Source organism: Podarcis liolepis (genome assembly GCF_965112155.1).
Source record: "Podarcis liolepis genome assembly, chromosome: 12".
NCBI lineage: Eukaryota > Metazoa > Chordata > Lepidosauria > Squamata > Lacertidae > Podarcis > Podarcis liolepis.
The window spans coordinates 23,983,487-24,009,536 of NC_139563.1; the positions used below are offsets into that span (position 1 = coordinate 23,983,487).

General features: G+C 42.3%; 1 protein-coding gene across 1 annotated transcript in view; it reads right to left on the reverse strand.

Moving 5' to 3' along the window:
• The window catches only part of MALRD1 (MAM and LDL receptor class A domain containing 1), a 226,792-nt gene that overhangs the window by 59,636 nt on the left and 141,106 nt on the right, over positions 1-26,050 (reverse strand). Inside the window, exons 31-34 of the mRNA XM_083467342.1 lie at positions 24,068-24,196; positions 17,872-18,033; positions 12,367-12,524; positions 6,742-6,943 (exon numbers count right to left, since the gene is read on the reverse strand). Of these exons, the coding sequence (XP_083323468.1) occupies positions 6,742-6,943; positions 12,367-12,524; positions 17,872-18,033; positions 24,068-24,196 (651 nt within the window). The remainder of the gene's footprint in view (positions 1-6,741; positions 6,944-12,366; positions 12,525-17,871; positions 18,034-24,067; positions 24,197-26,050) is intronic.

The following is a 26,050-nucleotide window of genomic DNA, read 5'->3' on the forward strand; positions in this document are numbered from 1 at the left end:
CCAAAGCATTAAACAGGCTACTGATGCCTATAATTCAGGGAGCGAGTGCCCAAGGTCTTGCTTTTGGTCTATAAAGGAATAGGTAATCTAGTTCTAATCTACCCCAGAGGCCATCTGCTCGGGAAACATTAGAGTTTGATGGGACAGCATAGGCTTCCTGACTCACAGACAAATTCAAAGTGTCCTTCTTGCTCATGTTTCTGAAATCCCCCTCTAGATTGCATTTATGAAACAAAGCTGCTGTTGTAACAAATTGCAACACACCTCAGCAAACAAACTCTAACAGTGCTTGAGAGCATTTGAGGTAGAATGGGGCTGCAGATGTCCATACCTGAATCTAGACGTAGAAGCTGTTACTAACAGGAGTGGCCAATGCAATCTTTCCTTCATTTTGTAGACTTAAAGAAGAGATCAGGGAATGGAGCAGTCAAAAAAGGAAAGCAAGTAAACTGGCTACCCAGTTTTGATAGTCCAATTGTGAAAAGCAGAATTGTGAAAGCAGAATCTCAGCTCCCATTCAAGTCCCTCTGAATTTCCCTTTTGCTTTCATTCTGTTGCAGTGCAAGAAGAACATGAACTCAATTCCAGGGCCAGAGTCAGAACTTGACATCTTGGGTCAGCTGCCAGGACCCCAACACCCTGGCAGGGCTCCCTGATGATGCTTGCCTTGGGCTCTCCTTTAAAAGTAAAACAAAAAACATTTCAATTTAGGCAATGGTACAAGCCTAAATGGGACGCAGGTGGCACTGTGGGTTAAACCACAGAGCCTAGGGCTTGCCGATCAGAAGGTTGGTGGTTCAAATCCCTGTGACGGGGTGAGCTCCCGTTGCTCGGTCCCTGCTCCTGCCAACCTAGCAGTTTGAAAGCATGTCAAAGTGCATGTAGATAAATAGGTACCGCTCCGGCGGGAAGGTAAACAGTGTTTCCGTGTGCTGCTCTGGTTCGCCAGAAGCGGCTTAGTCATGCTGGCCACATGACCCAGAAGCTGTACGCCGGCTCCCTCAGCCAATAAAGCAAGATGAGCGCCGCAACCCCAGAGTCGGTCACGACTGGACTTAATGGTCAGGGGTCCCTTTACCTTTACTTTTAAAAGCCTAAACGTCATTTTAAATTCCTACAGTGGCCTAAAGTGGCATATATGCCCACTAGACCACTTTGATTGGCCACTTTGAACTGGCACTACTACAGGTGCCATATAATACCTGTTCTGTATTTGTAAGAACTTGATTGCTTAGCATGACATCGCTTACATTTTGGAACTCCCTGCCTATTGAGATCAAGCAGGTGCCTTCATTCTCCTCTTTTCAGCTCCTGGGAAAAATCTTATTTTTTCTAAGCATCTAACCAGATGCATACAAAGTTGAGGTGGTTTTAATCTGTTTAGTACTTAGTTAAAATACTAAAAGTACATTTTAAAGTATGGCTGTGGTTTCCCTCCCCCCTTGATTTTACTCCTTTATCTAGTCAGTGGAGGAACAGGCCTGCTGGAGAGCACTTTGTCTAGAACACCCTAAACACAAAGCTGGCCATGGCTAAATTTACACAGATATAGTTCTAGCCCAGTTTTCATTTTCCAAATCATCTCCAAAATCAAGTTTTATTTTATTTCACTATTGATTGCATTAGGTTTGTATGATTTGCCCAGAGGATTTTATTCCCCCTCTGATGTTACATATTGCAATTCAGCATTGCAGTAGCTCCAGGGACTAGGACTGAAGCTAGGCCGTCAAGGACTGAAATAAGAACTGCAGTCTGAGCTGTTACTATTGTGCAGTCATGTTTTGTCTCCAACCATCAAAGGAAATAGAAGCCCAGAGGACTATTCCCAGGTATGTGAATTGAACACTGCAATCCGTTGTTCTACTTCTTCCTGTTATTGTTAGCTTTGTTGTGTTGGAGTAGTAGGAAAGATCAAGGATCAAAGCAAGCCTTTCAAATACAATTGACCTCTATTGCTACCTAATATGTCTGAAATAAACCCCACCTATGAGCCACTATAGCAAACTACAGGAGCTCAAGAGGTTCAAAAAGCCCACTTTGAACAGTGTCTCTACCCTCCAAATACATAACAGGCAGCTGAGCACTCCAAGATTCCAGAAAGTACAATGTAAGAAAAGCAATGACAAACCTAGACAGTGTCTTAAAAAGTAGAGACATCATCTTGCCAACAAAGGTCCGTATAGTTAAAGCTATGGTTTTCCCAGTAGTGATGTATGGAAGTGAAAGCTGGACCATAAAGAAGGCTGATCGCTGAAAAATTGATACTTTTGAATTATGGTGCTAGAGGAGACTCTTGAGAGTCCCATGGACTGCAAGAAGATCAAACCTCTCCATTCTGAAGGAAATCAGCCCTGAGTGCTCACTGGAAGGACAGATCCTGAAGCTGAGGCTCCAATGCTTTGGCCACCTCATGAGAAGAGAAGACTCCCTGGAAAAGACCCTGATGTTGGGAAAGATGGAGGGCACAAGGAGAAGGGGACGACAGAGGACGAGATGGTTGGATAGTGTTTGCGAAGCTACCAGCATGAGTTTGACCAAACTGCAGGAGGCAGTGGAAGACAGGAGTGCCTGGTGTGCTCTGGTCCATGGGGTCACAAAGAGTTCGACATGACTAAACGACTAAACGACAACAACAGCAAAGAAAACATATAGAAACCACACTATGAAATGCTCCCTATTATGAACAGTAACTAAATACATTAAGGCTGAACATGACTCAGCACCACAATTTCAAATATACAGCACCTCAGTAGGTCAGTAACGGCAAAACTCACGTTGAAGAGAACAATATTCAGAAGCATCAGCAGATGACGACACCCAGTTTTACAATGAATGAAATATTGAAGTTACTCTGGAATTTTACTAGAAGGACACAAGATCATACTTTCTCACGAACATTTAAAAAAAATGGGGGGGGGTCCCCGCAGCATTCTAGCAAAATTCCCCAGTCTAATGAGGTCTTGCTGTTTAAGAAAAAAAATAAAACCTCTGGTGAACTTAAGAAGTTGATAATGCTTTATTGCTTAGAGCTACCAACCAGCTAAATTGTGATTGCTTCCATTTAGAACATGTTGCCCTGGGAAACCTAAAGTAATTAAAGTGAGGCTGGAGAAGTAATAATGCAGAAAGAAAGACAAAAAGTCTGCAGCAACAAAGCAATCCTTTAAGGGAAGAGAACATTACAAGAAAAGTGAGACAGCAAGTTCTCATATTATTCCTTTATCTTGAGTTGAAAAAAATGTGGAACAAAGCTAAGTGCTGTGTGCAAAACACACACACAAATCCATTTTTAAAATGCAAAGCTTTTATACAAATATATGAAGAAAAATACGGGGAAAGGGGAGAAGAAAGTGTGCTTTACCTAAAAGGCAAAAAGTTAAGGAGCTGTTGCTTTTCATCAGAGAGAGACAGTCCATCCCCTCTAATTGAGCAGAATTGGCTGTAGAGTGTTCCTGCCTATTTTTTTTAAAAAATGAATGTAATTCCATAATAAGCCTTGATTAACTGGGAATGCTCTATGCCTGTTTCCCATCTGTACGTTTTCATGAGATCACAGTGCAAACTAAAGCTGGGCCAAGAATCTCTACCTCACTTCACTTTTGTGGGACCTTTTGTCCCACGTGAAAGTAGAAGAGGGATATTTGGAGGCACTGTGGGTGGGTGGGGAGAGAAGATTAAGAATGTCTAAGGGGTGGTCAGTGGAGGCACCTATTATTTTCCTCAAAAAACTGAGCCACTGGGAGCGACACATCATATCTTTCCCGGGGCATTCTCTCCTAGGAATGCAGCTGAACAGTCAAGCTGCTTGAAGAGGTGCTAGGCTCTTTTTTTCAAAAAAAGAAAAAAGGAAGAGAAGAGAAGAGAAGAGAAGAGAAGAGAAGAGAAGAGAAGAGAAGAGAAGAGAAGAGAAGAGAAGAGAAAGGGAGGGAGGGAACATCTTGTATTTTAGGCAAGACCTAAAAGAAGGTTACCAGATGTCCCCATTTCCCAGGGACAGTCCCCAGATTTACAAATCAGTCTCCTAACAAAATCAGTTGAAGTTGAAAAGTGTGTCCGGATTCATTGGAAAAAACCTGGTAACCTTAACCTAAAAGTATTTAAATTCACTCACCTCCAAAAAGTAATCTTCATTGGGCATTTTTATCCAGTTCAACATAGCAGGGCAGCTTAGTTAGTTACAGCAATAACATTAACAAGTAAATATCAGAGTCAAGGTCATAGCACAAAGGATCTACAGACACTGGTGTTCTATATTATTATTATTATTATTATTATTATTATTATTATTATTATTATTATTATTATCATTATTTAAATATAATGTCACCTTTATATTTACATTTACAAATATTATTTACGAATATTATTTATTTGTGTAGCTGAAACCATTGCAAAACAAATATTTATGTTTGCTATTACTAGCTTAGGCAGAGTTTCTCAGACTTGTATTCTGATGATGCTGGTGTTTTCACATTGGAAGTTGTGAGCAGTGATCCAAACCAAGAAACAGCTGCAATGCCATATCCATAATTCAAAGGTCTTCTAACATAATACACCATCGTGTTGGTGATTTACTGATCTCTCACTGTGGCGCCATACCACTGATGTCAACCAGAGTGAATGTCAACCAAACCAGCATCAGTTGGTTTTTGCTGCCAGACTAACAAGGACAAAATAGTGCAATTTTTGAAGCAGTTTGAGCAAAGGTTATGCACACAGTAAACCTTGGATTTATAAGGCTGTCAGATTTGACCTATCATCATCTAAAATATATATACCTGATTCATTAACAACCCTTCTGAGGCATAAAGTCCCTGACTGGGTTGAGTTTAAAAAGTTTATTCTTAAATAACTCCCCTTGAAATCATTGCATTTTAACAGTTCCCAACTTTGGCTGGAAACATGTATTTTCAGTTTCATATCCATGGAAGTGATTGTTAATAACCAAGGTCACAAGGTTATGGTTGAAAATAGTAATACAAAGTCAACTGTGATGCATGTGAACTATGCTGCAGAAATTAAAACAATTATTTGTTTTTTTCGCAAGTGCAAAAGTTGTGCTGCACCACAAATATTTCAAGTTAATATCAGTATGTGGCTTCTTTCCCACAAGATATGTTTTTATCATCACAGACAAAAGAGGCATTGTTTTAAACATGGGGTTAAACAACTCACTGGAGAGAGAGGGGTGTTTTGCAATTGGAGGTCATAATTAGAGCAGAGCAACTAGTGGTATATTATTCATGAGCATATTTTCCAGCACTGCTATCATTTTTCACTTAGCCATAAGTGCCACAGTTGCCATCTGCTTATTGCCAATCACACACAAAATAGTCTTCTTAAACATGGAGAGTTAAACAAATGACTATTTGCACACAGCTGCCTCATTTACATTCAAATAAAGGCATTTACCTGGGTGATCATATCCCTACAAAAAAGAATGAATTTTCTATAGTGTGAACTACCTTCAAGAGGCCAAACTAGACACAATAATAGCAGATCAGGCTCTTCAAATGCAGATCTGCCCTCATCAGATATAAATCCAGAGGACAACGAGACTCCAGGATAAGGAGCAACATGACAGGTGATACGCAAATTCTTGTTGGTTAGCATTAAAAGCGGTAACACCACAGAGCTGTAATGCTGATAGGTAGATACTCAGACCATGGAAATACAAGTGGTAGAGAGGGCTCTGTGTGATGTCATTTCCCCTCCTCTCCTGGACAGAAAGAAGCAAATAGTACTTCCTGTTCCTCTCTCTCTTCCTGTGACCAGCCATGAGAACAGGCATACCCTGTCCTTGCTCCAGCTCAGGCAGATGCCTGAAGCTGGTTATACTGTCAATTTACATATTTTGCCTGCTTAGTTTTTACTGCTGTCAAACAAAAGCAAGATTATAAGTAAATTATATTTTTATATTTGTTACCTGATTCTTTGGTAAGCATGGTAAGAAAGGGAGAGACAGCTTATTTCATACCTGACCTTGCTCAAAACTAGGCTTTGCAACCTACTTCCCAGGGTTTCAAATTTTGCGCCCACGGGTAAAATCGTAAAATTCTGTTTAACCCACACATGCAGGTGCCTGGAGGGATAAATTGCAATTAATATATTCTCTCCTACCCTCAAAGCCTGTCTCACATGATCAACCTCTGCTTGTCCATGGTTTACATTCCTGCAATCTCTTCCCCTTTCTCTCAGGGCTCAACCAGACTTCCGCTTGTCCTGCAGTCTTCCCCTGGGGAAACCCGGGTTTTATTGCTGAATTGGAGCAAATGTCAATTGGGTTTTCAGCGGATTGATGTTTGCTCTGATTCAGTGCTAAAGAGCAGCTTTTCCCAGGGAGAGGTAGGGCAAACAGAAAACTGTTCAGACCTGTGCCTAGAAAGCAGGACAAGTGGAAAACTGCTTGGTCGTAATGCAGCTGAGCCCAGGATGTGGATGTGTGGGGGATACATAGGGAGAAGTACTAAGGGGAAGTAAGTGGCAGGTGGCCCTATCACTGTTTCATGTAGCTTGGTCCTCAGAGGTGCCTCACACATGTTTTTTTTTCTGAAATAGAATTACTCATGTTAGAAACACACATCAAATGCAGTGACCACTTGATGTCCAATCGTATTGTGTACAATAACATACTTGTTCCCAAAGTATTTATATCAAAGAGGGGACCTATTATAAATGTATTAATAAACAGATAATGAGTTAGGTATATGTGTCCAGTGACTTATCTGTAGAATTACATACCTCCTGATGCACATTCTGGTGTGAAAGAAATGTCATCGAGAGCAAATTCGATGGGCTCATTAGCTCCTACTTCTGCTTCAAATGCCACTTTGAAAGGACTATTGCTGGAAAGGACCACATATGCATATGTCCATGTATTTTTTGTATTTCCAGTTGCTGCCCACATCAATATATCCATTCCAAATTCTTCAATGGCATACACCTATTGATAGCCAAATACAGAAAACACGCCAACAATTTAGTAAGTACAGAAGTGTCATAATGCATGCCCAAGAAAGAAGGAATCACATATTCATGATAGCAATGAGAATATATTATATGGAGAGTGGAGGATAAAGCAGGAGGTATTTGAACAGGGAGAAAGAAATAGCTTGATTAATGGAGGGAGAAGTGGGTAGCAAAAGTGGGGCATTTCCAGCAACTGGATTTTGAACACTCCCCCATGTAGTGTTATGCCAGGGATGTTTTTAGGGTGTGTGGGGAGTTGCCAGCTGTTGGTCAAGAAGGTCTAGGAGTTTAAATAAAAAGAAAGACCTATTGAAGTCTCTGGTACTTTCATCTCCAAAGGTTTGGGACCCTTATTTAGAAATGCATTGGAAATGTTGTTTTTATTTCTTCTAAAACTCACAGATACAAGTTCAAAAAATGGGTAAATATCTCCTAATACATATTTGCACATACATTATAATATAATTGATGACTCAATACCAAGCTCCTTAAGATAGCGATGATAGATTTTATAAACATAGAAGCATTTATCAGTAAGCCAAAATAAACCATCTTCTCAGCCATCCTTTTGAGGTTTTATCCTTTCTTCCTCCCCTTAGAACTGCTATAGGATCTGATTGGCAGAAGTAAACTTGAATTTGCTAAGCAGCATTTCACAGAACAGCATGGTATCACTTCCAAATCATGGGAAATAGTACAAAAATTTGCTGATCCACTCTGTGTTTTCCTTCCTTAAAAGTGAGATGGAGTAATAAAAAAATTAGTCATTTTTAATGAAATTGGCCTGTCCTCTGCTGTAATTTATTACACCCCAGTTCACAGCAATTTATGTAATATGAACTGCCTAACAAGCTGGAAAACTGAAATATTGGACATATATTATCACAAGGGGAATTAATTTTTGCTTTAACTTCCAGTATTATGGCAGTATGTTCAAGCAGCACTGCAGTGAAGGGATACTGAACAGGGAAACTGCAATTATTCTCCTCAACTTGTTCCATCTAGGTAGTAAAGTAAAATGGGGTGCCTAGGTCTGATACTGAGAATGTTAAGAAATAAATAAAGTACTGTACTGCAGTGTTTCCCAACCTTTTTTGGGCAAAGGCACACTTGTTTCATGAAAAAAATCTCGAGGCACACCACCATTACAGCCCCGTGACGTCAGCGCACAGCGTCACGCCGGGAGGGACATGAATTGCTAGCAAATTACATAATCACCTCCTTGAGGGCTGGCTCATCTTCTCCGAAGGCAGAACCCCATTAATTAACAGCACAGACTCACACCATAGCCAAGACGAGGGGGGAAAACCTCAGTCATGCACAGTCATGCACATGTGGGGGCTAAATAAGGACGAAGACCGGGCAGAGAGCAGGGTTCAAATCACCCCACCTGGCCAGGACAATCCCTGGGTGCTCCCTTGGGCCACTCGCCTGACCCACCTCGCAGGGCTGTTGTTGCGAGGATAACACGGGGAGAACCACGCGCGCCCCCGGGAGCTCCTTGGAGGAGAAAGCGGACGATGAATGCAATGCATGAAATATATGAGAGGCGACCAGGTTTTGCAGGTGAGGGGCCCCCGCCAGCCTCCGCTTCCAACACCCGGCGCAACGACGCCGAAGTTTCCCCCCGGGCTCGGCTCGGGGAGCAGCGCTGCTCCCCCCCGGCTCCCCTTCGCCCTCCCGGCTCTCTCTGCTGCCCACTGGGGACCCCCCTCACCTGCCAAGTCCGGAGCGCCGGTGGAAGTTGCATGCATGCATGCAGGGCGCCGCGTTGCCATTGCATTGCATTGCACTGCACTCCATGCAACGCCTACACGCATGCATTGACTTGCACGCCCGCCAAGGGGTCTCCCCGCGGTCCGATGCGTCCCCTCCGGCGCAGATGCAGCATTGCAAAAATAAAAAAACCCCGACGCAGCCCTACCTGGGGGGCAGCCTCCGCCTCCGCCGCTCCGCCTCCGCGGGGATCCCCGGGCTCCATCCTGCCGCCCGATCTCCGCAGGGGCGCAGGCAGGCTGTGTGGGGTCTGCGCGGAAGAGCCCCTGCCCGCCCGGCCGCCGCCGCTGCGCTCATTCCATGGCCGGGAGAAGAGCGCTTCAAACAAAACACCCGGCCCGCCAGGCCACGCTGGGGAACGTAGTTCAAGCACCCCGCATGGGCGCGGAGCCCAAGGGCGAGGGGACTACGGATCCCGGCAGCCCCCGCGCCGGGGACGGAGGGGGAGAGGCCGGGTGCAGGGATGGAGGGATGGGTGGGCGAGCGAGTGAGTGAGTGGCAGCCGCCAAGCCTTGGCCGAGAGCCAGGAAGGGCCTCCCCGGAGGAGGAGGAGGAGGAGGGAGGCGCAGAGCGGGAGGGAGGGAGGGAACCCCAGGGGTCATCTAGTGACGGCGCCCCAATCGAAAATTTGACTTAAAAAAAAATATCTTTCGAATTTTTTAATTTTTCCCACGGCACACCAGGCAACATCTCGCGGCACACTAGTGTGCCGCGGAACAGTGGTTGGGAAACACTGCTGTACTGAATGGTTCATCTGACAGCCTCGCTCCTTCAATCTCAGTACAAACATATAATGGAGGAGGGAAAATATTATTCCCTCTTTGCATTGGAAGAAGTAGATTTTGTGAGTCTTGCTGGAGGAAAAAATACATTTATATTCTTCTCTTCCTCAAAGGTGTTCATTGTGCAATCCTCTGATTATGTACTGAAAGCCTCATTGGGATTTGCTCCCAGATAAGTTTCTATAGGATTGCAGGCTCAGGGTGATACATAAAGCTCTCCTCCACTTTATCCCCACAGCAACACTGTGAACCAGGTTAGTCACCACTTATGAATGACCACTTATGTACGACTGTGTAGATGCATAGCATCAGAAAATATTTCAATTCTAACCTGAAATGGTGGGGGAGAGCTGGAAATTCCTTGTGGCTCACAAGGAGACCTTCCCCAGAGCCCAAAGTCCAGACAAAAAGAACCCAAGGGCTCCAAAATGGTGCACAGGAGCTCTCGCTGGCGCTGTGCTACCTCACTCAACAGCTGTTGGGCAGGAGGCTGTATGTACAGTACTGCAGTGGGCTCCCCACTTACACACATTTCACTTATGTGTACAAGGGCCCAGAATGTAACTGTACGAGTCTGGCACTGGCTGTCATGACAGAAACGTGTGTGTGGAAGAGGCTTCCACCAGCATGAATTTATTCTTTAAATTTGGGCAATATTAAATTTATTTCTGATGCCGTGGGCATTTATTTGGCTTGCCTTAAAACTCTTTCTATTTAAAAATGTACAAGACTTTTCATTTGATCCTCACCACTTATTGTTTTAGGGCTTCTCAGATGTTTTGACTTTTCCCTGAAAAACAAGCACTTTGCTTTCTAGCTGCCTTACTGATATCTCTTAATTCCAAGACACTGTTGTGAGGTTGCTTCCTGCCTACGCACCAATTAATGTCTGCAATGCCTAAATAATAGGGTATCCCTGTGAAACACCTGGCACTCGCTTTAGGGAAGAGATCCAATAGAGATGCAATAGAAGAAGTGCTGTGCTTCTTCAACAGAACAGCAGACAGCATTACACCATGTACCTTTATACTTGTCCCTAGAGGAAAATAAATTTTGTGTTGCCAGAAATATACATTGAATGTTCCTAGGTTTTCATTTCAACTCTTCAAGTTTTGTATCTGTTGGTGCATTGATTGGTTGCTACTGTATTTCAGAGGTATTCATCCAATGCTGCCTCTGATACATGATTTTACAACACCAGTATGCTTACACCAGAGAAAACAACCACTGGAAATAATTATTAAAGGTTTTTTAAAAAACAAAAACAAAAAAACCCGACAAATCTGTTTTTTATCATCTGCAAAAACAATGAGTCTTGTGATACTTAAAACACTAACATTTTTTTTTGGTAGACTTATACCATACCATAATAAATATGTTAGTCTTTAAGGCACCACAAGACTCTTTGAGATTTTTACTGCAACAGATGAACACAGCTGCCACTCTGGAAATTATGTAACAGGAACCTGATGCAAAGGATTTTAAAGTAATAACTATTAAAAACTATATTACAAAGTCACAAAAAATGCATTTAAAAATCCTGGATTAATTTCATATACTGCCAAGTAACTGTGTATAATGTGAAAGTCCACAAAATTCAACACAGGAAAAACTCATTAATGGCTGATGTATGGTCCCTGGACTGGTTTGCACAAAATTCAGGAGCAACATAAAAGTGACCTTCAGCAGTCAATGCTCTGCATGTATTATTAAATAAGTAGAATAACTACTGCAAAAGCAATCCAGTAGCTTCTGGACGCTGGTAACAATATGAGGTTCTTCAAGTATCATATACCTAAGATCTGTAGCTTCAAGGACAAGGCTTCCATTAGAAGCAATCTTCTGAGTACACAGAACCTCACCATCATTACTAGAAAAGCTTTCTAGTTCCAAACATGGAACACCAATACACAGCTGCTTCAAAGAAAAGCACAAGCCACAGAGAGCCATGGGAGTCACAATGGAGATGAAAACAGTCAAGGCTGCTTTGCTCCAGGTTTCTCCAGCAGCGCAGAACATGCAACTCAAATCACACAGCCAATGTTCAGCACACACACATACACCTTAGTAAAAAAAATGAGTAGTGCAGGAATGAATGCAGTTCATTTACTGATAGTGGAGAAATGTGATTCAGTTTGCATTTAAAGGTGAACCTATCTAACTTGCACTTTTTGAAACAATAACAGAACCGAAACAAAAGCCATCCTTTGAAATTTGCACTTCTCCAAATATTGCAGTGCAGTTCCCCAGCAGAGTAAGATGTACAAAAATTCAAATACTAAAATATAAGTTCATAAAAAGGGATATATTAGTGAAAATAACATACACTATTAGGGAAACCTGCTTTGCAAAAAAAATTCCAGTCTTAATGAGTGTATTAATGAGTGTATGAGGATAAATCTGCAGTAGAATGCTGATGACTTTTCATGAGGATAAAAAAAAAGACCACCAACTGATATTGAAAAGTGGAGAACTGAATTTAAGACTGAAAAAATGAGAAATTGAGAGAAACTGAAATGGAAAGATATGTCCACCCTCAATTACATTACATTTCCATTGCAATCCACATGCAATATCTAGCAAAACAGATTGGACGGTGTGAAAATAAGTTGATAAGTTGTTCTTGTATAAGAACATTATCTTGAGATTTTGTACAGTGACTGGGAGGGACTGCATGCACAGCTCTTCTGAAATGAGAATATCGTAGCGCTGCCAATGTTGACTTTGTTTTTTCAAGCAGGTTGGACTATAGTGTGGGAAATAATGGAACTGGCAACCAAGAAAAGGATAAATAATACAACTATAATCTACTAGATATTAAATTCCTTGTTTTGCTTACCTTTAACAATCCAATTTCAGGAGAATTAAATGGCCAAAACCAGAAGCGCAATGTGCATATCCACAGACTGGCTGGGAAGTACTGGGTGGTAACTATTCTTGCTCTGTCCCCTTTTTGTTGAGTAGATGAATTGACATACAAAAAATTGTGCCCATTACCTTCAAGAAGACAAAAGAAATCCTGTTAGCATTAACAATGTTTTAAAACAAAAGGAAACATTTTTCTCGTAGGGTGTCAGATTCAAGACGTTATCCTGTTAAACTCTTAAGCGTGTTATTATATTCACAATCAGACTTTCAATGTATGCTTGTAGCTGAATGAGTGGGGATTTTTGATCCATCTGCTTGATAATGCAGATCCAAGGAATAGCAGTAGTTTTGGATTAATTTGAAATACAATTGTGACATTACGTACTACCAGAGTGACTAGGGAATGTTATCTTTATGAATCTAGCAGCAGAGGCTTAGTGCATATTCATACAACTATCTATGGAAAAAGCTGATTTCTAAATAAATAAGCAGATGAAGGACATTTTGCTGCCTGACTGGAAGGACAAGATGGTGCCCTCCCCGAATGCAACATAGAGAAGCAGACCAGACAAGCAGTTGAATCTTCACTGGTGATGGAACAGCATCTTCCACCACACCTGAGGGCAGCAGGCTAGCTTAGGAGAGTAGGGCAGGCCTCATGGCACACACAACAGACAGGAATGGCTGGGGCGGGGGGCTCAAGAGAAGCAGCTGGAGGCTGTTACCGTTGGTTTCCCCACATCCCAGCATCCAAGGCTGGCCGGGGGGGGGGGGCGACAACAGGAACAACCACCCATGGCAAACACTTTGGGGGACAGACCTCTACTCAATTGGTGAGGCTCTTTACCTCTCTACCTCCTTTCTTCCTACAGCAAAGGAGAAAGGGAGAGTGGGACGCAGATAGCCTTACCACTGAAGTAAATTAAAAAAATGGAAGTGGCACAGGAGGAGAGGCTACCATCACTATCACCATGAAGAGGAGCAGTGGCAGTAGTGGCAGGAGGAAATTAATGAAAGGGGGGTGCCCCCCACAGTATGATTTACTCCTGAACCCCTCTAAGGATGACCCAGCCACCATCTTTTACCTGGGTGACCATGACCCTTTCCCTAATTGTGGCACTGCCCTTAGGAATGCAAAATCTGGAATTGTGCTAGTAGATTCAGAGGACCATTTCATCACTGAAGATATGTATAATCAATTGTGGCAAAAAAAATATTATCAGGGACTGCGGTAGGAAAGATCACTAGATTATTGTGCCAATCATTTCTGAGACAAGGGAGTTGCGGTAAACACTGTGGTTTCCTTATGGGTCTAGAAAGCAACAAGGAAATGACAGGAATGGCGCTTAAAATGTTTATCTTTTCTAAAGACAAATCAAATGTTCCAGAAGGCTGTGAGGTTTTTTTGGGACTGTTGTTTAATTATATAATTGTTTGGTACAGGAGTCAGTTATGTTTGGCAGTGGCAGTGTGACCAGTTTCTGTGAAAAGGAAAACCACTGCTGTTAGATCTGCTTGGATTGTCAATTATATAGCATAATGAATGAAAGGATATATAATGAATATTTAATAATTTTACTTATACAAATTATAACACTGACAGAAACACTCCACGGCCTTTTCCTCTCTACTTTAATAGTTAAATATTTTCCCTGTTTTCTAATAAAAAGGGGGGAAATACAGAGCCAAATAATGCTTCCAAAAGTTTCTGTTTGTTAGTTATTTATGTACAACTGCAAAACATGGTCAATACTAAGGACGTTTGATACAGAGACATATAGATCGTCTCCACAATGGCATTTTTTAATTCTTCAAAATATTGTTAGGTTTATTAAGCCCCTCTTGTTTCTTTCAAATTCCTCATCCTTATCTTTAATTAGAACAATATGTTTGCATCCGGTACTCAGTCTGTATGAAGTCATGCTGATGGCACTCCTCTGCAGGAAAAGAAATGCAAACAAACCTATTAAGACTTTGAGATTAGTTCAAAAGAAAGAGCTACCTAAGGAAGTTCTAACAAGTGCACTTCATTAGAAGCTAAAGCATCCTTAGACTATCTCTCTCACACTTCTGTGTGGGATAATAGAAACCATCATCTTTGCAAACCCAGGCACAGCGGGCCACCGGGGAGGTGGTTGGAGGTGTAGAAGCAGCAAAAATGACATGGCACCAGCTTGGGATTGAAATGGCTACAACTTTTATTGATTCCAGATGCAAGTCAGCTTTGGCATAGGCGATGGGTATGTATCCTGAATCAGCCAACCTGGTTTCTGGCTGATAACTTCATAAGGGTTGATATTGGGGCTAAGGATGCTCCTGTGACACAAATTTAAAAGGGTTATGCTCACTTCTCCCTGCCTACCCTGGGCTATGAGTAGATACCCTAAAAAGATACCACTGGACAACTGTCACAAAGAAGGGTGAAGAACACTTTGAACTCCCTGAAGCAGGTTATCTAATGGTTTTTCATTCCCTTATTCCAGGTTGAGGAAAGTTTTTTCAGTCATAGCACCAAACTGCTTTTTGGGCAACTTTCTGCAGACCACATTCCAGTGGTGGGCAAGGTCAGAAGCAAAGGGGGTGAGTGTAAATTTTCCCTTTGTACAGTAGATTAGTTTCTTCATACTCAGTCCTCTATTCAGGTAAGTTCAGAGTTCAAGGAAGGCAGAAGCACTCAAGAAGGGTGCAAAGCAAGGCTGGTGAAGGGTGTGGTCTGAAGATAGTTCTGAAGGTAGGATAAGAGAGGCCAGAAAGGATGGATTTGGCCCCTGAGCCTAAGCTTCCCCATCTCTACCTTATTTAAAGAATTCCAGCATACAACTGTCTAGGAACAAAACACCACTGGCTATGCAGTATGAGTGACCCCCATATTGTCCCATGGGGCAAGTAGCTGTCTTGGACAGAGCGTAGGAGAGAAACTGGGAAACTGGCATGGGGGAGGGGGAGTATTAAAGCTTCCTCCCTGTACTGAAATGCCAGTCTAATCACTTTTCCTGGCTAAAAATATTATTATTTTTTAATTAAAAAAAAACCCTCACAAGATCCTGATTGCAAGTTTCCCACATGATGTGTCATTTGACTTTTTGTCTTCATTTGTCAGGTATCTTTACTAAGTACATAAACATCACCTTCCTGGAGCAAATCAACGGCACGTTTAATCCAGATCTCATAGTTTTAGTGGGTTTATGTGAAGGGGCTTAACAAGAGGCCATTTGGCTACACCTTCTAGTCTAGTCAATAGAAAGGTCTGAAACGGTTTTTGGAAGCTCAAGCAAGAGTGCTGTGTGGGGCTGCTTGAAAACCTTGAGTAAATGGGATGCCCCACCCTGCCTTGCAATGTTCAGGGAACTGGAGCAGGGCCTCAGAGTTCAAGCAAAGCAGAAACACTCAAGGAGGACCCAAAATTTAGCCTAAAAATTTGCAATGGATAAGGAGTCTATAACTGAAGCTCTTTTGGTCTATAGAAAAAAGGCAAAACATTCTTTATAACATATATGATTAGTAATGTAGGTACAGTGGTACCTCGGGTTAAGTATTTAATTCGTTCCGGAGGTCCGTTCTTAACCTGAAACTGTTCTTAACCTGAAGCACCACTTTAGCTAATGGGGCCTCCAGCTGCTGCCGTGCAGCCAGAGCACAATATCTCTTCTCATCCTGAAGCAAAGTTCTTAACCCAAGGTAATATTTCTGGGTTAGCGGAGTCTGTAACCTGAAGCGACTGTAACCTGAAGCGTATGTAACCCGAGGTACCACTGCATACAGCAAGGTTGGACTTCCCTTACATGCAAAGACGAGAACAACAGTAGGTCCAACGGTCAAGATGACAGTTTCTGCACATGTTCTAGAGCGAAGTGAGGGGCAGATGGGGCTCACCAACCTGGGAAGATAGCCCATCTAGGAGAAAGAAAACTGTGACCTAAACCTCAGCAGCCTTGCAGGATATCTTTGGGAGAAAAAAGGCTAAGAAGTACACCCTACACAAATCTGGAGTGGAGTCCTTAAGATGATTGGATGGTGCCTTGTGCGCCTCCTTCCAGCAACTCCTGCAGCCAAGCTGGTGTCAAACATATTGCTGTGCTTTCCTGTGTACCACATCAGTGAGGCCGAGAGGGAGGTCCTGTTGTCTGGGCAGCCCAGGGCCTCCATACACACTTCCCAGGCTTGTGCCCTTGGGAGGTTACTTCCGTGCTGCTTATGCAGCAGTTTGACCATCCCCAGAGACGAACTCCATTGTCTCTCAAGACAGACGGATGCAAACAACAACAAATACTTCTAGTATCGCCACAGTTGTCCCCACAGCTAGAACTTTTTGTCATCCACAGTAAACTCAAAAATAATAGCTCTATTCAGGCAAGAGTACAGTACACAGAAAATGTGAAGGGCGGTTCAGTGGCAGTCCTTACCTCCTTGGTTCATTCAGCAAACCGTCTTTCTCTAGAGCTTATGTGCATTTGGCTCTGTACCTGACCTGAAGACACAGAGGTTGGGGAGACCTGCTACTGTAATCCTGTTCTGCCTTTCTAGGTATTTAGTGAGCCTTGTCACTATCTTTCTATGGAGAGAGTTTCACACATTCAGCTGAGAGCCATGTGGTATGTAATCAAGAGATGATCAAATGATGCATGTGTGAATCAGCTGGACTCAGCTGAATTCTTTTTCAATGACAGCTATAGCTATCAAAGCAAAATACTTCCTTCATCATGCTTGTGTGATGACCCATGGAAGTATTTAGAAAATCCATTAGACAACTTGCACAAATAAGCCTACTACAACAGAAGACTGGATGCACCAGTTGCCACAGTAGTCAACAACTGTTACACTATTTGTTACTCTTAATTCTTCATCAAAATAGGCCTAGAAGGGGAAAAGTTTACAAGCGCCACTTTAATTAACAGGTTTTTTTATTTTAAAAAATGCAGGCAAATGTACAGAAGGCATATTTAATCTACCAGAACAGTATTTTCTCCCAAGGATTTCTGATTAATTAGTATCTTTATGTATTATTTAGCAGCCCATTCTTAAGAGATGAATAAATAAATGCACCCAACCATAGCAGAGCATCGGGAATGCTATCACCAGGGCTGCATTGTAAAGAACAACCTATAAAATTATACTGTCTGTTGTGAACTAAAGCAATGATGAAAATAGCTGATAACTGGCCACGTCAGGCTGTCTTATTTTATTCCCGTTCAGGCAGCACTGTCAGGCAAAATCCAATGCACTCTGTTTTGCCCATCTCTCCTCTGTCTTCTGTGGTGTCTTATTTATGCTTGCATTGCCACCAAAGAAAACAAAACATCCATTGGCATTTTCCAATTAGTTCCCAGTAGCATTTGCTCACCGTAGTTTGCCTCCTTGCACAGCACACAAAATTGATTTCGTGTCCACCACTGACCTGGCTCATTCAGCAAATGGCTTGAGGATATCTGTTTCAGGAATAACAGCTTTCAATCATTTCCCCAAAACAGCGTATTACCTGGTGTGTGATCCTTGAGTGGACCTCCTGGTTCTATGACAGCTTTGCTGTGAACGTCCCAGTCAAATTCATCTTCAGGATCTTGTGTAAATCCACACACAGCAGTCCAGTCGTGGCCTTGTGTTTCAAAGTTACAGCTTCCTGGGACGGTGGTATATTGGCCTGGCAACACAAAGAAAACCACATTTATTTATTATCGTTGAAGCTTCCATTCGAGCCAAGGATGGTGCGTTGATAGCCCAACAATCATTGGGTCCTGTGCCTGCATGGTGTAATTCCACACCATTGGGGGGAGGGGTGGGGTAAATGGGTCACCTGGTGCATTGTTACAAGGGGACAGTCCCATCTACCTGTCAAACTGGTCAGACCCAGTTCTCCATCCTTGATTGATTTATTTACTTGTAATAATACAAGTCTGTTCACAAAGTGGTTTACAACCATTTGAAGATACAAAGGACTGCCTCTCCCCATATGAACCAACCCGGACCTTGCAATAATAATCTGAGGCCCTTCTTCATGTGCCTCCTTTGTGAGAGGTCCGGAGGGCAGCAACGTAAGAACAGGCCTTTTCTGTGGTGGCTCCCCACTTGTGGAATGCTCTCCCCAGGGAAGCTCATCTGGTACCTTTATTACATAGATACAAAACATTCCTCTTCTCCCAGGTCTTTGGCTAATGAAATCTATGGCCTTTTAAACTGTGTGTTATTGCTTTTGTTTGTTACTATGTTGTGTATTATTATTATTTTATATTGAAAATTACCTTGTGATAATTAGATGAAGGGCAGTATAGAAAATAAATCGATTAATTAAATAAATAAAAATGATAGCAATCCATACAAACTAAAATAATTCAACTAAAATAGTAAAAATAACATTTGAAACTTTATGAAAAGCCAAAGAAAGAAGTCACCACGAGTCTCCAGAAGCTCAGCCGAATGCAAGAGTCTTACCTGCTTACAAAAGGAGACTAGAGAGAGACACATCAGTTCAGATGGAGGTCAAAAATGATGATTACATTTTTCAAAATAATGATAGTACAACTTTGTTAGCTGGTGCAACTTTCATCGGCAGAAATCCAAATTTACATATGTTAAGATGATAAATGACCTCCCTGCAAAGAAGTATTGCTGCTTTGGGGGGAAACACTCAGGTTTTCCAGATGGTGAGAGAGATATATAAGCAGGTCTTTGCATAGGCAAAGCAGAAATATGTGCCAGCTTAAATAGTAAGAAGAAAACTAATGTTTGGACCTTCACCCAAAAAGACAGACTCGAGAGAAACCAAATATTTCACACATGTGACATTGGATTCTCTTGGGCATTTCCCTAGCCTGGCTGTGACCTAGTAACAAGGCCATAATCACTGTGGGTGGCTTTGGCTGCAATCCTAAACACACAGGGAATAAGCACCATTAAACTTCTGAGTAGAGGACTGCCCTGTTATTGGGTGCCATGGAGGGAAGTTAACATACGAAAGGACCTACAGCAGAAGCCAGATTTGGATCAGGTGCATCTGCACTGTTGGAAGTGTAAGATTCCTTATACACATGTGAGAATTCAAACCAGTTGGCTTCTCATTCACTTGTTGTTGTTTTGACATAAATGTGAATCTTTCCTTCTGCTACCTTGTTCCTTCTTCACTGGCTGACTTATGGGGGGTGTTGCTGCTGGTGAGTAGATGTTGACAGCGATGCATTTGCTGCAAAACTCCCCCAGTTTTATGTATGTTTAAAAACAAAACAAAACAAAAAACACATGGATAGGAGGTCCTGTCTGTAGGGTTCCCAGAGGCACCACTCTGGCCCTTGGCTTAATTCCACAAGAGTCTTAGTGTAATTTGGCACTTCAAACACTGTGGACCTGCTCTTGCTCTTAGGGCTGTCCCTCTGGGAATGGATTGTTGGGCAAGTGAGAACAAGGGAAAGGTAGAGAAGGAATGAGGCAGCCGAGAGAGGGAAAGAACTAGGCAACCCTGCTGGGCCTCAGACTCTGCTCACCATCAGCTATAGCCCCCAAGTGATATTTCCTGTGGGTCAAAGGAAAAAGAAGTACAGTGGTGCCTCGCAAGACGAAAAGAATCCGTTCTGTGATACTCTCCGTCTAGCGGTTTTTTCGTCTTGCGAAGCAAGCCCATTGACGGATTAGCGGATTAGCGCTATTAGCGGCTTTTAGCGGCTTATCTGCTGATCGGATCAGCTGATAAGCAGCTTAGCGGCTTAGAAAAAAGGGGGGAAAGGGGAAAAAACCAGCAGGAACTCGCAAGACATTGTCGTCTTGCGAAGCAAGCCCATAGGAGATTCGTTTTGCGAAGCACCTCCAAAACGGAAAACTCTTTCGTCTAGCGAGTTTTCCGTCTTGCGAGGCATTCGTCTTGCGGGGCACCACTGTAAAACAAAAATAATGAATATATAGCTTGATAAAATAGAGCTACTTGCAGGACAACACTCTCTTGTCTATTAAGGAGCAAGTGCTCGCATATATCAGGCATCGGACTAAATGATTTCTCTATTTAGACACTGGAAATGGATTTTGGGAAAATGTTGTGTGATGCATGAAAGCACCTTAGATCAAAATGTGGGAAGCAGTGCTAAAGGCTCAAATGTTTTCTGTGTATTTTGTTCATTCTTGTAACTGAAAAAGTTTAAAGAGCTAACTTGAATTTGAAAAGACTTTAATTTAAATTGATTTTTTTCTCCTTTGGTATCTGAAAAACTCTCGATTTCCCCACTTTTTATTATGTGACTATAAATGAATCTGGTCTTCAATTACAAACCACCTTGCCTGAGCAAAAGAAATCAATCTAAATAGGTGGGATTACTTTTGGTATCTTCGACAACCAACAATGCAGTAGAATAGTCCAGCACTCTTGTAGAAAGGAAACAACAGAGATTTATTTAGCATGCCAGATCAATGCAAAACCATAAAGCATAGTAATTGCGGTAGTACTTGTTAAATGTATTCCTAACCGAATGAACAGGGCAGTATTACTCTTGGCTAAATGGGATTGTTGACTCTGCTCAGACCTGAATGCAGGAGATGCCAGGTGAACGCTATTGACATAGCTTGTTACCATGCCACCCAGGTAGTCACAAGGGTGCTACTTCAGCCCTGAGAGGCACAGTTCTTCTATAAGTGTCAGAAAATCAAGAGCCACAATTTGGAGCTACTGGGAGCAAGCAGAGATTAAAGTGCCCTTCACACACATTTGCCAGCAGTGTCAGAGCTACTTCCATATAGTGAGGTCCCATACTGCAGGAGAGGGCATGTGACTAATACAGACTGGCCTTTTCTTTCCAACCCAATTGTCACCCCAGGCATAGGGAAAGGTTCACATGAGTTACCTCTACTCGGCACCAGGGGGCAGAACTGGGAGCTTCTGGCAGCAGAGCCCAGGCGCTTTATTCACTGCACCATCAGGGCAGCTATCAAGCAGTGGGATTGCAATCATAATTTATGCTGTGCTGCAGTGCCACCAAACAAGACCACATGAACCAACAGGGCCTTTTAGGAATATCAAAAAAGCAACGAACAAACAGGTCCTGTAAAGCATGTCTACTATGTCAGTATCTAGGTCTTTGCTGGGGACCAGATATGGGATTGCTTCTTCCTTTGAATCAGTGTCAGACTCACTGTCAGGGTCTATGACAAATCTAAGTTCCAGCGCTCTTTATCAGATGCACTGAGCACCTCCCATGTTGTGCATCTGATGAAGTAGGCTCTTGCCTCCCAAAGCTCACGGCATGATAAATGTGTCTCCCAGGTGTCACAAAACTCTGCAAATTCTGCTGCAACAGACTAATGCGGCTACTCTTTTATAATCTCTGTCTACCGCGGAAATGAATGAGACTTTGAAATGCTTTAAATGTTGTGCCTTGCCATTTCATCACTACTAAAAAGATCACCTGGCTACAATAATTCAATCACAATATCTTGCCAGTGTAATTCAGCTTGCATTGTTTACAATAAATACTTAAGAGCAGTATGTGCTGGGTCGATAAAGTCAGCTGCCTGTTTGCACCTTCTTGACATCCTTTTCTTTTTGATGTAAACCAAATCTATTTACAGGTGACGGGGAAAGGACTGTTCCATTTGTCTCTAAAATTGCTTTCATTTCAATATGCCAAGGCATTTGACTAGATGGTTCATCAGCACCGAGGCCTGCTATTAATAAAACCCATGCATAATTGAATGCAGTTCAGCAAAATTGAAAGTGCTTTCAAGGTGCGCATGCAGTTTCCCTACATCACTACCATTGCTGATGTTTAAGGGGCATAACAACTGTGGGAGACTGTCTGACTGGAAGGCAGAAAAAAATGTTTTGAAGTTCAAATGGTTAAAAGGGAAACACTGGGGGCTTCCAGACAGGAGTTTATTGTGGAATCCTCGTTGCTCATGCATGTAAGTTTTCTGCACCATCCACACCAGGCCATCATCATCCAAGTATCAACCCATTGTTTTTCTTAATTTAATCTGGATTTATCAGTTCTATGGAAAATTGATAATAAAATATGCAGTTATTTCTGATGCAGGAGCTCCTTAACATGTAACCATTTCAGTGGTTAACCTCTATTTCTGTTTCCTCTTCACCTGAGCACATCCCAACCATTTTGTTTATGGCAGGCCACTGAGACCAAACTGAAATGGACTGGTGCATTTAAGACAGGTTTACATAGCAAAATAATGATACAGCCACTCTTGGTCAGTTTATTCAGAGGTTAAAGTGAAAGGGGAATATAATTTATATCTCTATCTATCTATCTATCTATCTAACAAAAGGCTGGAGTGCTGGACATCAATTCTATGCATGGCTAGGCATGACCATGGTAATCACCATGGTTAAACCAAAAGAAATAAGTAACAAAACTATAAACCACAGATACAGCATATTATCTTATTTAATTCTACTTTATAAATACCTACTCAGGAATTGGAATCAAGCATGAAAGACCAACTAATTGTTCCCAAAGCCAACAATCACGACTTCTTGTTCACATGATATATCAGCCAAACCAACAAGGCATAACCTCCTACCAATATAATGAACCACACCAAACCATTTTTTTAAAAATCTCATTCTCTACCTCTAAATCATGTATTTATTTTTAAAACCACAGAATAATTCGGAAATGGGGTGCAGCAGAATTCTGGACATCTACATGCCAAATGATGCATACAGTAGATTCATCCATTTGTAGTTCATTCTTTTTTGACCTCTTACCATTAGCACTGTAAGAATAGCTGCTGTGAGATCAGAATATACAAAACTCTGTGAAGATTTACACCCACTGTCATGCTAGACAGTAGAAATGCATTCACTGAGTAGGAGAGGGGTACATGATTTACCAACCTGGAGAAACGGAAGGTACAAAAGGCCAAGTGAACTAGTCCAATTATATACATGCTTACCCAGAAGTAAGAAATGTATTTTAATTTTTTTAAAGAAATGAATTGGCAAAGTTTTTAAAATATTAGCATTATATGGCATATTTTTCTTCTGCATCAGAGTTTGTTTAATATGGGCCACTTACCAAAATTTGGGGTGGGCAGCGGTTGTGGTCAGACATGGCACCCAAGGGTGGAAAAGTCCTTTCGCCCTTGCAGCCGGATGCTGGGATCCTCCTCAGCTAGGTGTGGGGGATGATGGCATAGCCCACCAGAATTCTGAATATTTTAGCCAATCAGAGCCTGGGGGGGGCAGGGCTTGGGTGGCAGACCAGAGTGAACAAGTGTTCACTCCGGTCCAGTGCTGGAGGATAAAAGCCAGCAGTGCTTGTGCCGTTTTGTTTAGCAGATAAAGCATTGAGTGGAATCTTTAGTTTATTTTTGGGTGCAAGGTGACATGGTGCACCACCCCGACCCCAAGCACGTGCAACTTCTCAAGATACAACCCCTAAAGGTGTCTCAGTGGAGGTTCTGTCCTGAAGCCAAGTGGGGAGTAGATGAGCTATGGAACTTCCAAGTGCGGCCTGGGGAGGGTCACTTTAGTTGACTTTCCTAGGCTTATTCATAGGAAAGTGGTCATAGGATTGCAGCTTCTTTGGTGTAGCAAATGTATCCAGATATAAGGGGGGGCAAGTCAAGGGGAGCCAGCTCAGAAGCAACATGTTCATAACAATCCTGTCCTGAGTAGCTATTTTATAGCACTTAAGCTTTAAAAAACCCAGCTTACATTAATGCAGAGAGATAGAAGTACTTACTGCAATCAGCTTCATCAGACAGGTCTTTGCAGTCAGCCTTGTAGTCACAAACAAGGTGAGATTCAATGCACTTCTTGTTCCAACATACGAAGTCGGTAACAGTAGGGCACACCCCAGAATCCTCTCCAACTGGAACCAACAGGACAGCTAAATCAATACTTTAATTAAATCAAAGAATGCCCTTTTTGATTTGTTTACCCATTGTGCACCATCACTTTAGTGATTTTCTGCTTCCAACAGATGTTATTCAATCCCGCTCACTTTTAATGATGGCTTGTACCTGCCTAGACTGCTCTATTGCCCATATTCAGAGCTTAATGGATGAGAAGCTTTAAGCAGACTGAAATTCAATTCAGCATGAGGACAACACTTCATTTGCCTTGTTTGGTCTCCAGATGCATGGGGGGTATGATAACATTCATTGCCAGTAAAGACAAAAATACATAGAACAAAGGCAGCAATGACGAGAAGCCCAATATGCATACATAAACTCGGACAGAGAGTTCCTCCTGTTTCCCAAAGGACACCATTGCATCATTAGTTTTCAAGATTACGGAGTTCTCAGTGCCATTTGCAATGCAGAACAGAGGACTCCTACAGTTTGAGTAAGTCAGGAAATCTCTCTTTTGCCAGCTCCAGCTCCTGTATAGTTGAGGAAAGGTGGGGGCAGGGGCAAAATAAAGCTTAGGACACACACAAACACCCAGCAAGGTAGTCTCCTGGTTGCTCAAACTAGCAAGCAAATATAAACAGTGAAAATAATTGAGCAGAAGGTTAAATGCAAGTACAGTACTGCATTTCAGTTAATCTGTTGAACAAACCCTACTTTTTGTATTACAGTTATGCTATATCTTGAAAGCAAAACTTAAAATAAAACATGCTTGATAATAAAAAGGATGATGATATGCTGACTGGGGTGTACAATAAATTTTAAACCCAATGCACACTGAAATGCTGTAATACTGAATACTGAAGGCAAGAAAAAATGGCCTATCATAAAATCTGACTCAGATATACATATCTCAATATATTCATTTGTTTAGCGTGAAGGTCTGAAGGGATTTCAAAGTGTGCTTGGTTTAACACTCTCAGAAAACGTCGCAGGATCAGCCAGAATTTCCAATCCTGGGGAATTTTCCAAGCATGTTCAACCTACTGCACTTAGAAGCTTCGGCAAACTGCTGTGCTATACATGTAAAAGTCTAAGAGGAGCCCATGTACCCAGAGAAGTTGGTGGCTGAACTTGCATGTGCACCCCTGCTCCCATGCATGTTCAGGCAGATGCCCGAATGAAGCTATAATATACCTGCAGACAAGTTTAAAAGACTCACTTTGAAATCAACTGATAGCTCAAGATTACACCCGACGACCTCCTCCCTCTCCAGCCCAAAAGCCATGATGGAGGATAATATTGAAGGAGCACGTACAGTTAGTCACAAAGGCCAGCCGGGGCGGGGGGCATGGAAGGACATAATAAAGACACCTAAAGCCAACTTGGAGTGCGCTGCTAGGAAAAAGTACAGCCGACATTTATCCTCCTCCTTTCCTGGCCATAATAGGCCATTTCACATTTGAATTTTGCAGGTGACTCCTGACAACTCCTGTGGTCAACAGAGGAGCTGACATCATCCACTGGCTGTGCGGGAAGCCAAAAGACAGCCCCTCCCCCTGATTCCAGGTGACCACACTGGGCCACAATCACCACTCCTGGTGAATCAGGTATGCGGTTCTTCTGACAAACATCAGCGAACCAAGGCATCCCACAAGCATATTGACTGAGCAACAGAACGCACAACACACCTATCAAAGTGCACAACATGAGGCTACATCACCCTGTTCATAAAACTTAAGCATTCACAAGAGAGAACTTGGTGCTGGGTAAACGGATGAAAGAGCAATGTGTATCCAAAGTGAGCCAGCAAAGTGGAAATGCTTTATTGCTAACAATTGTATTAAGATATTCTGCTTCTGGGCTGAAGATAC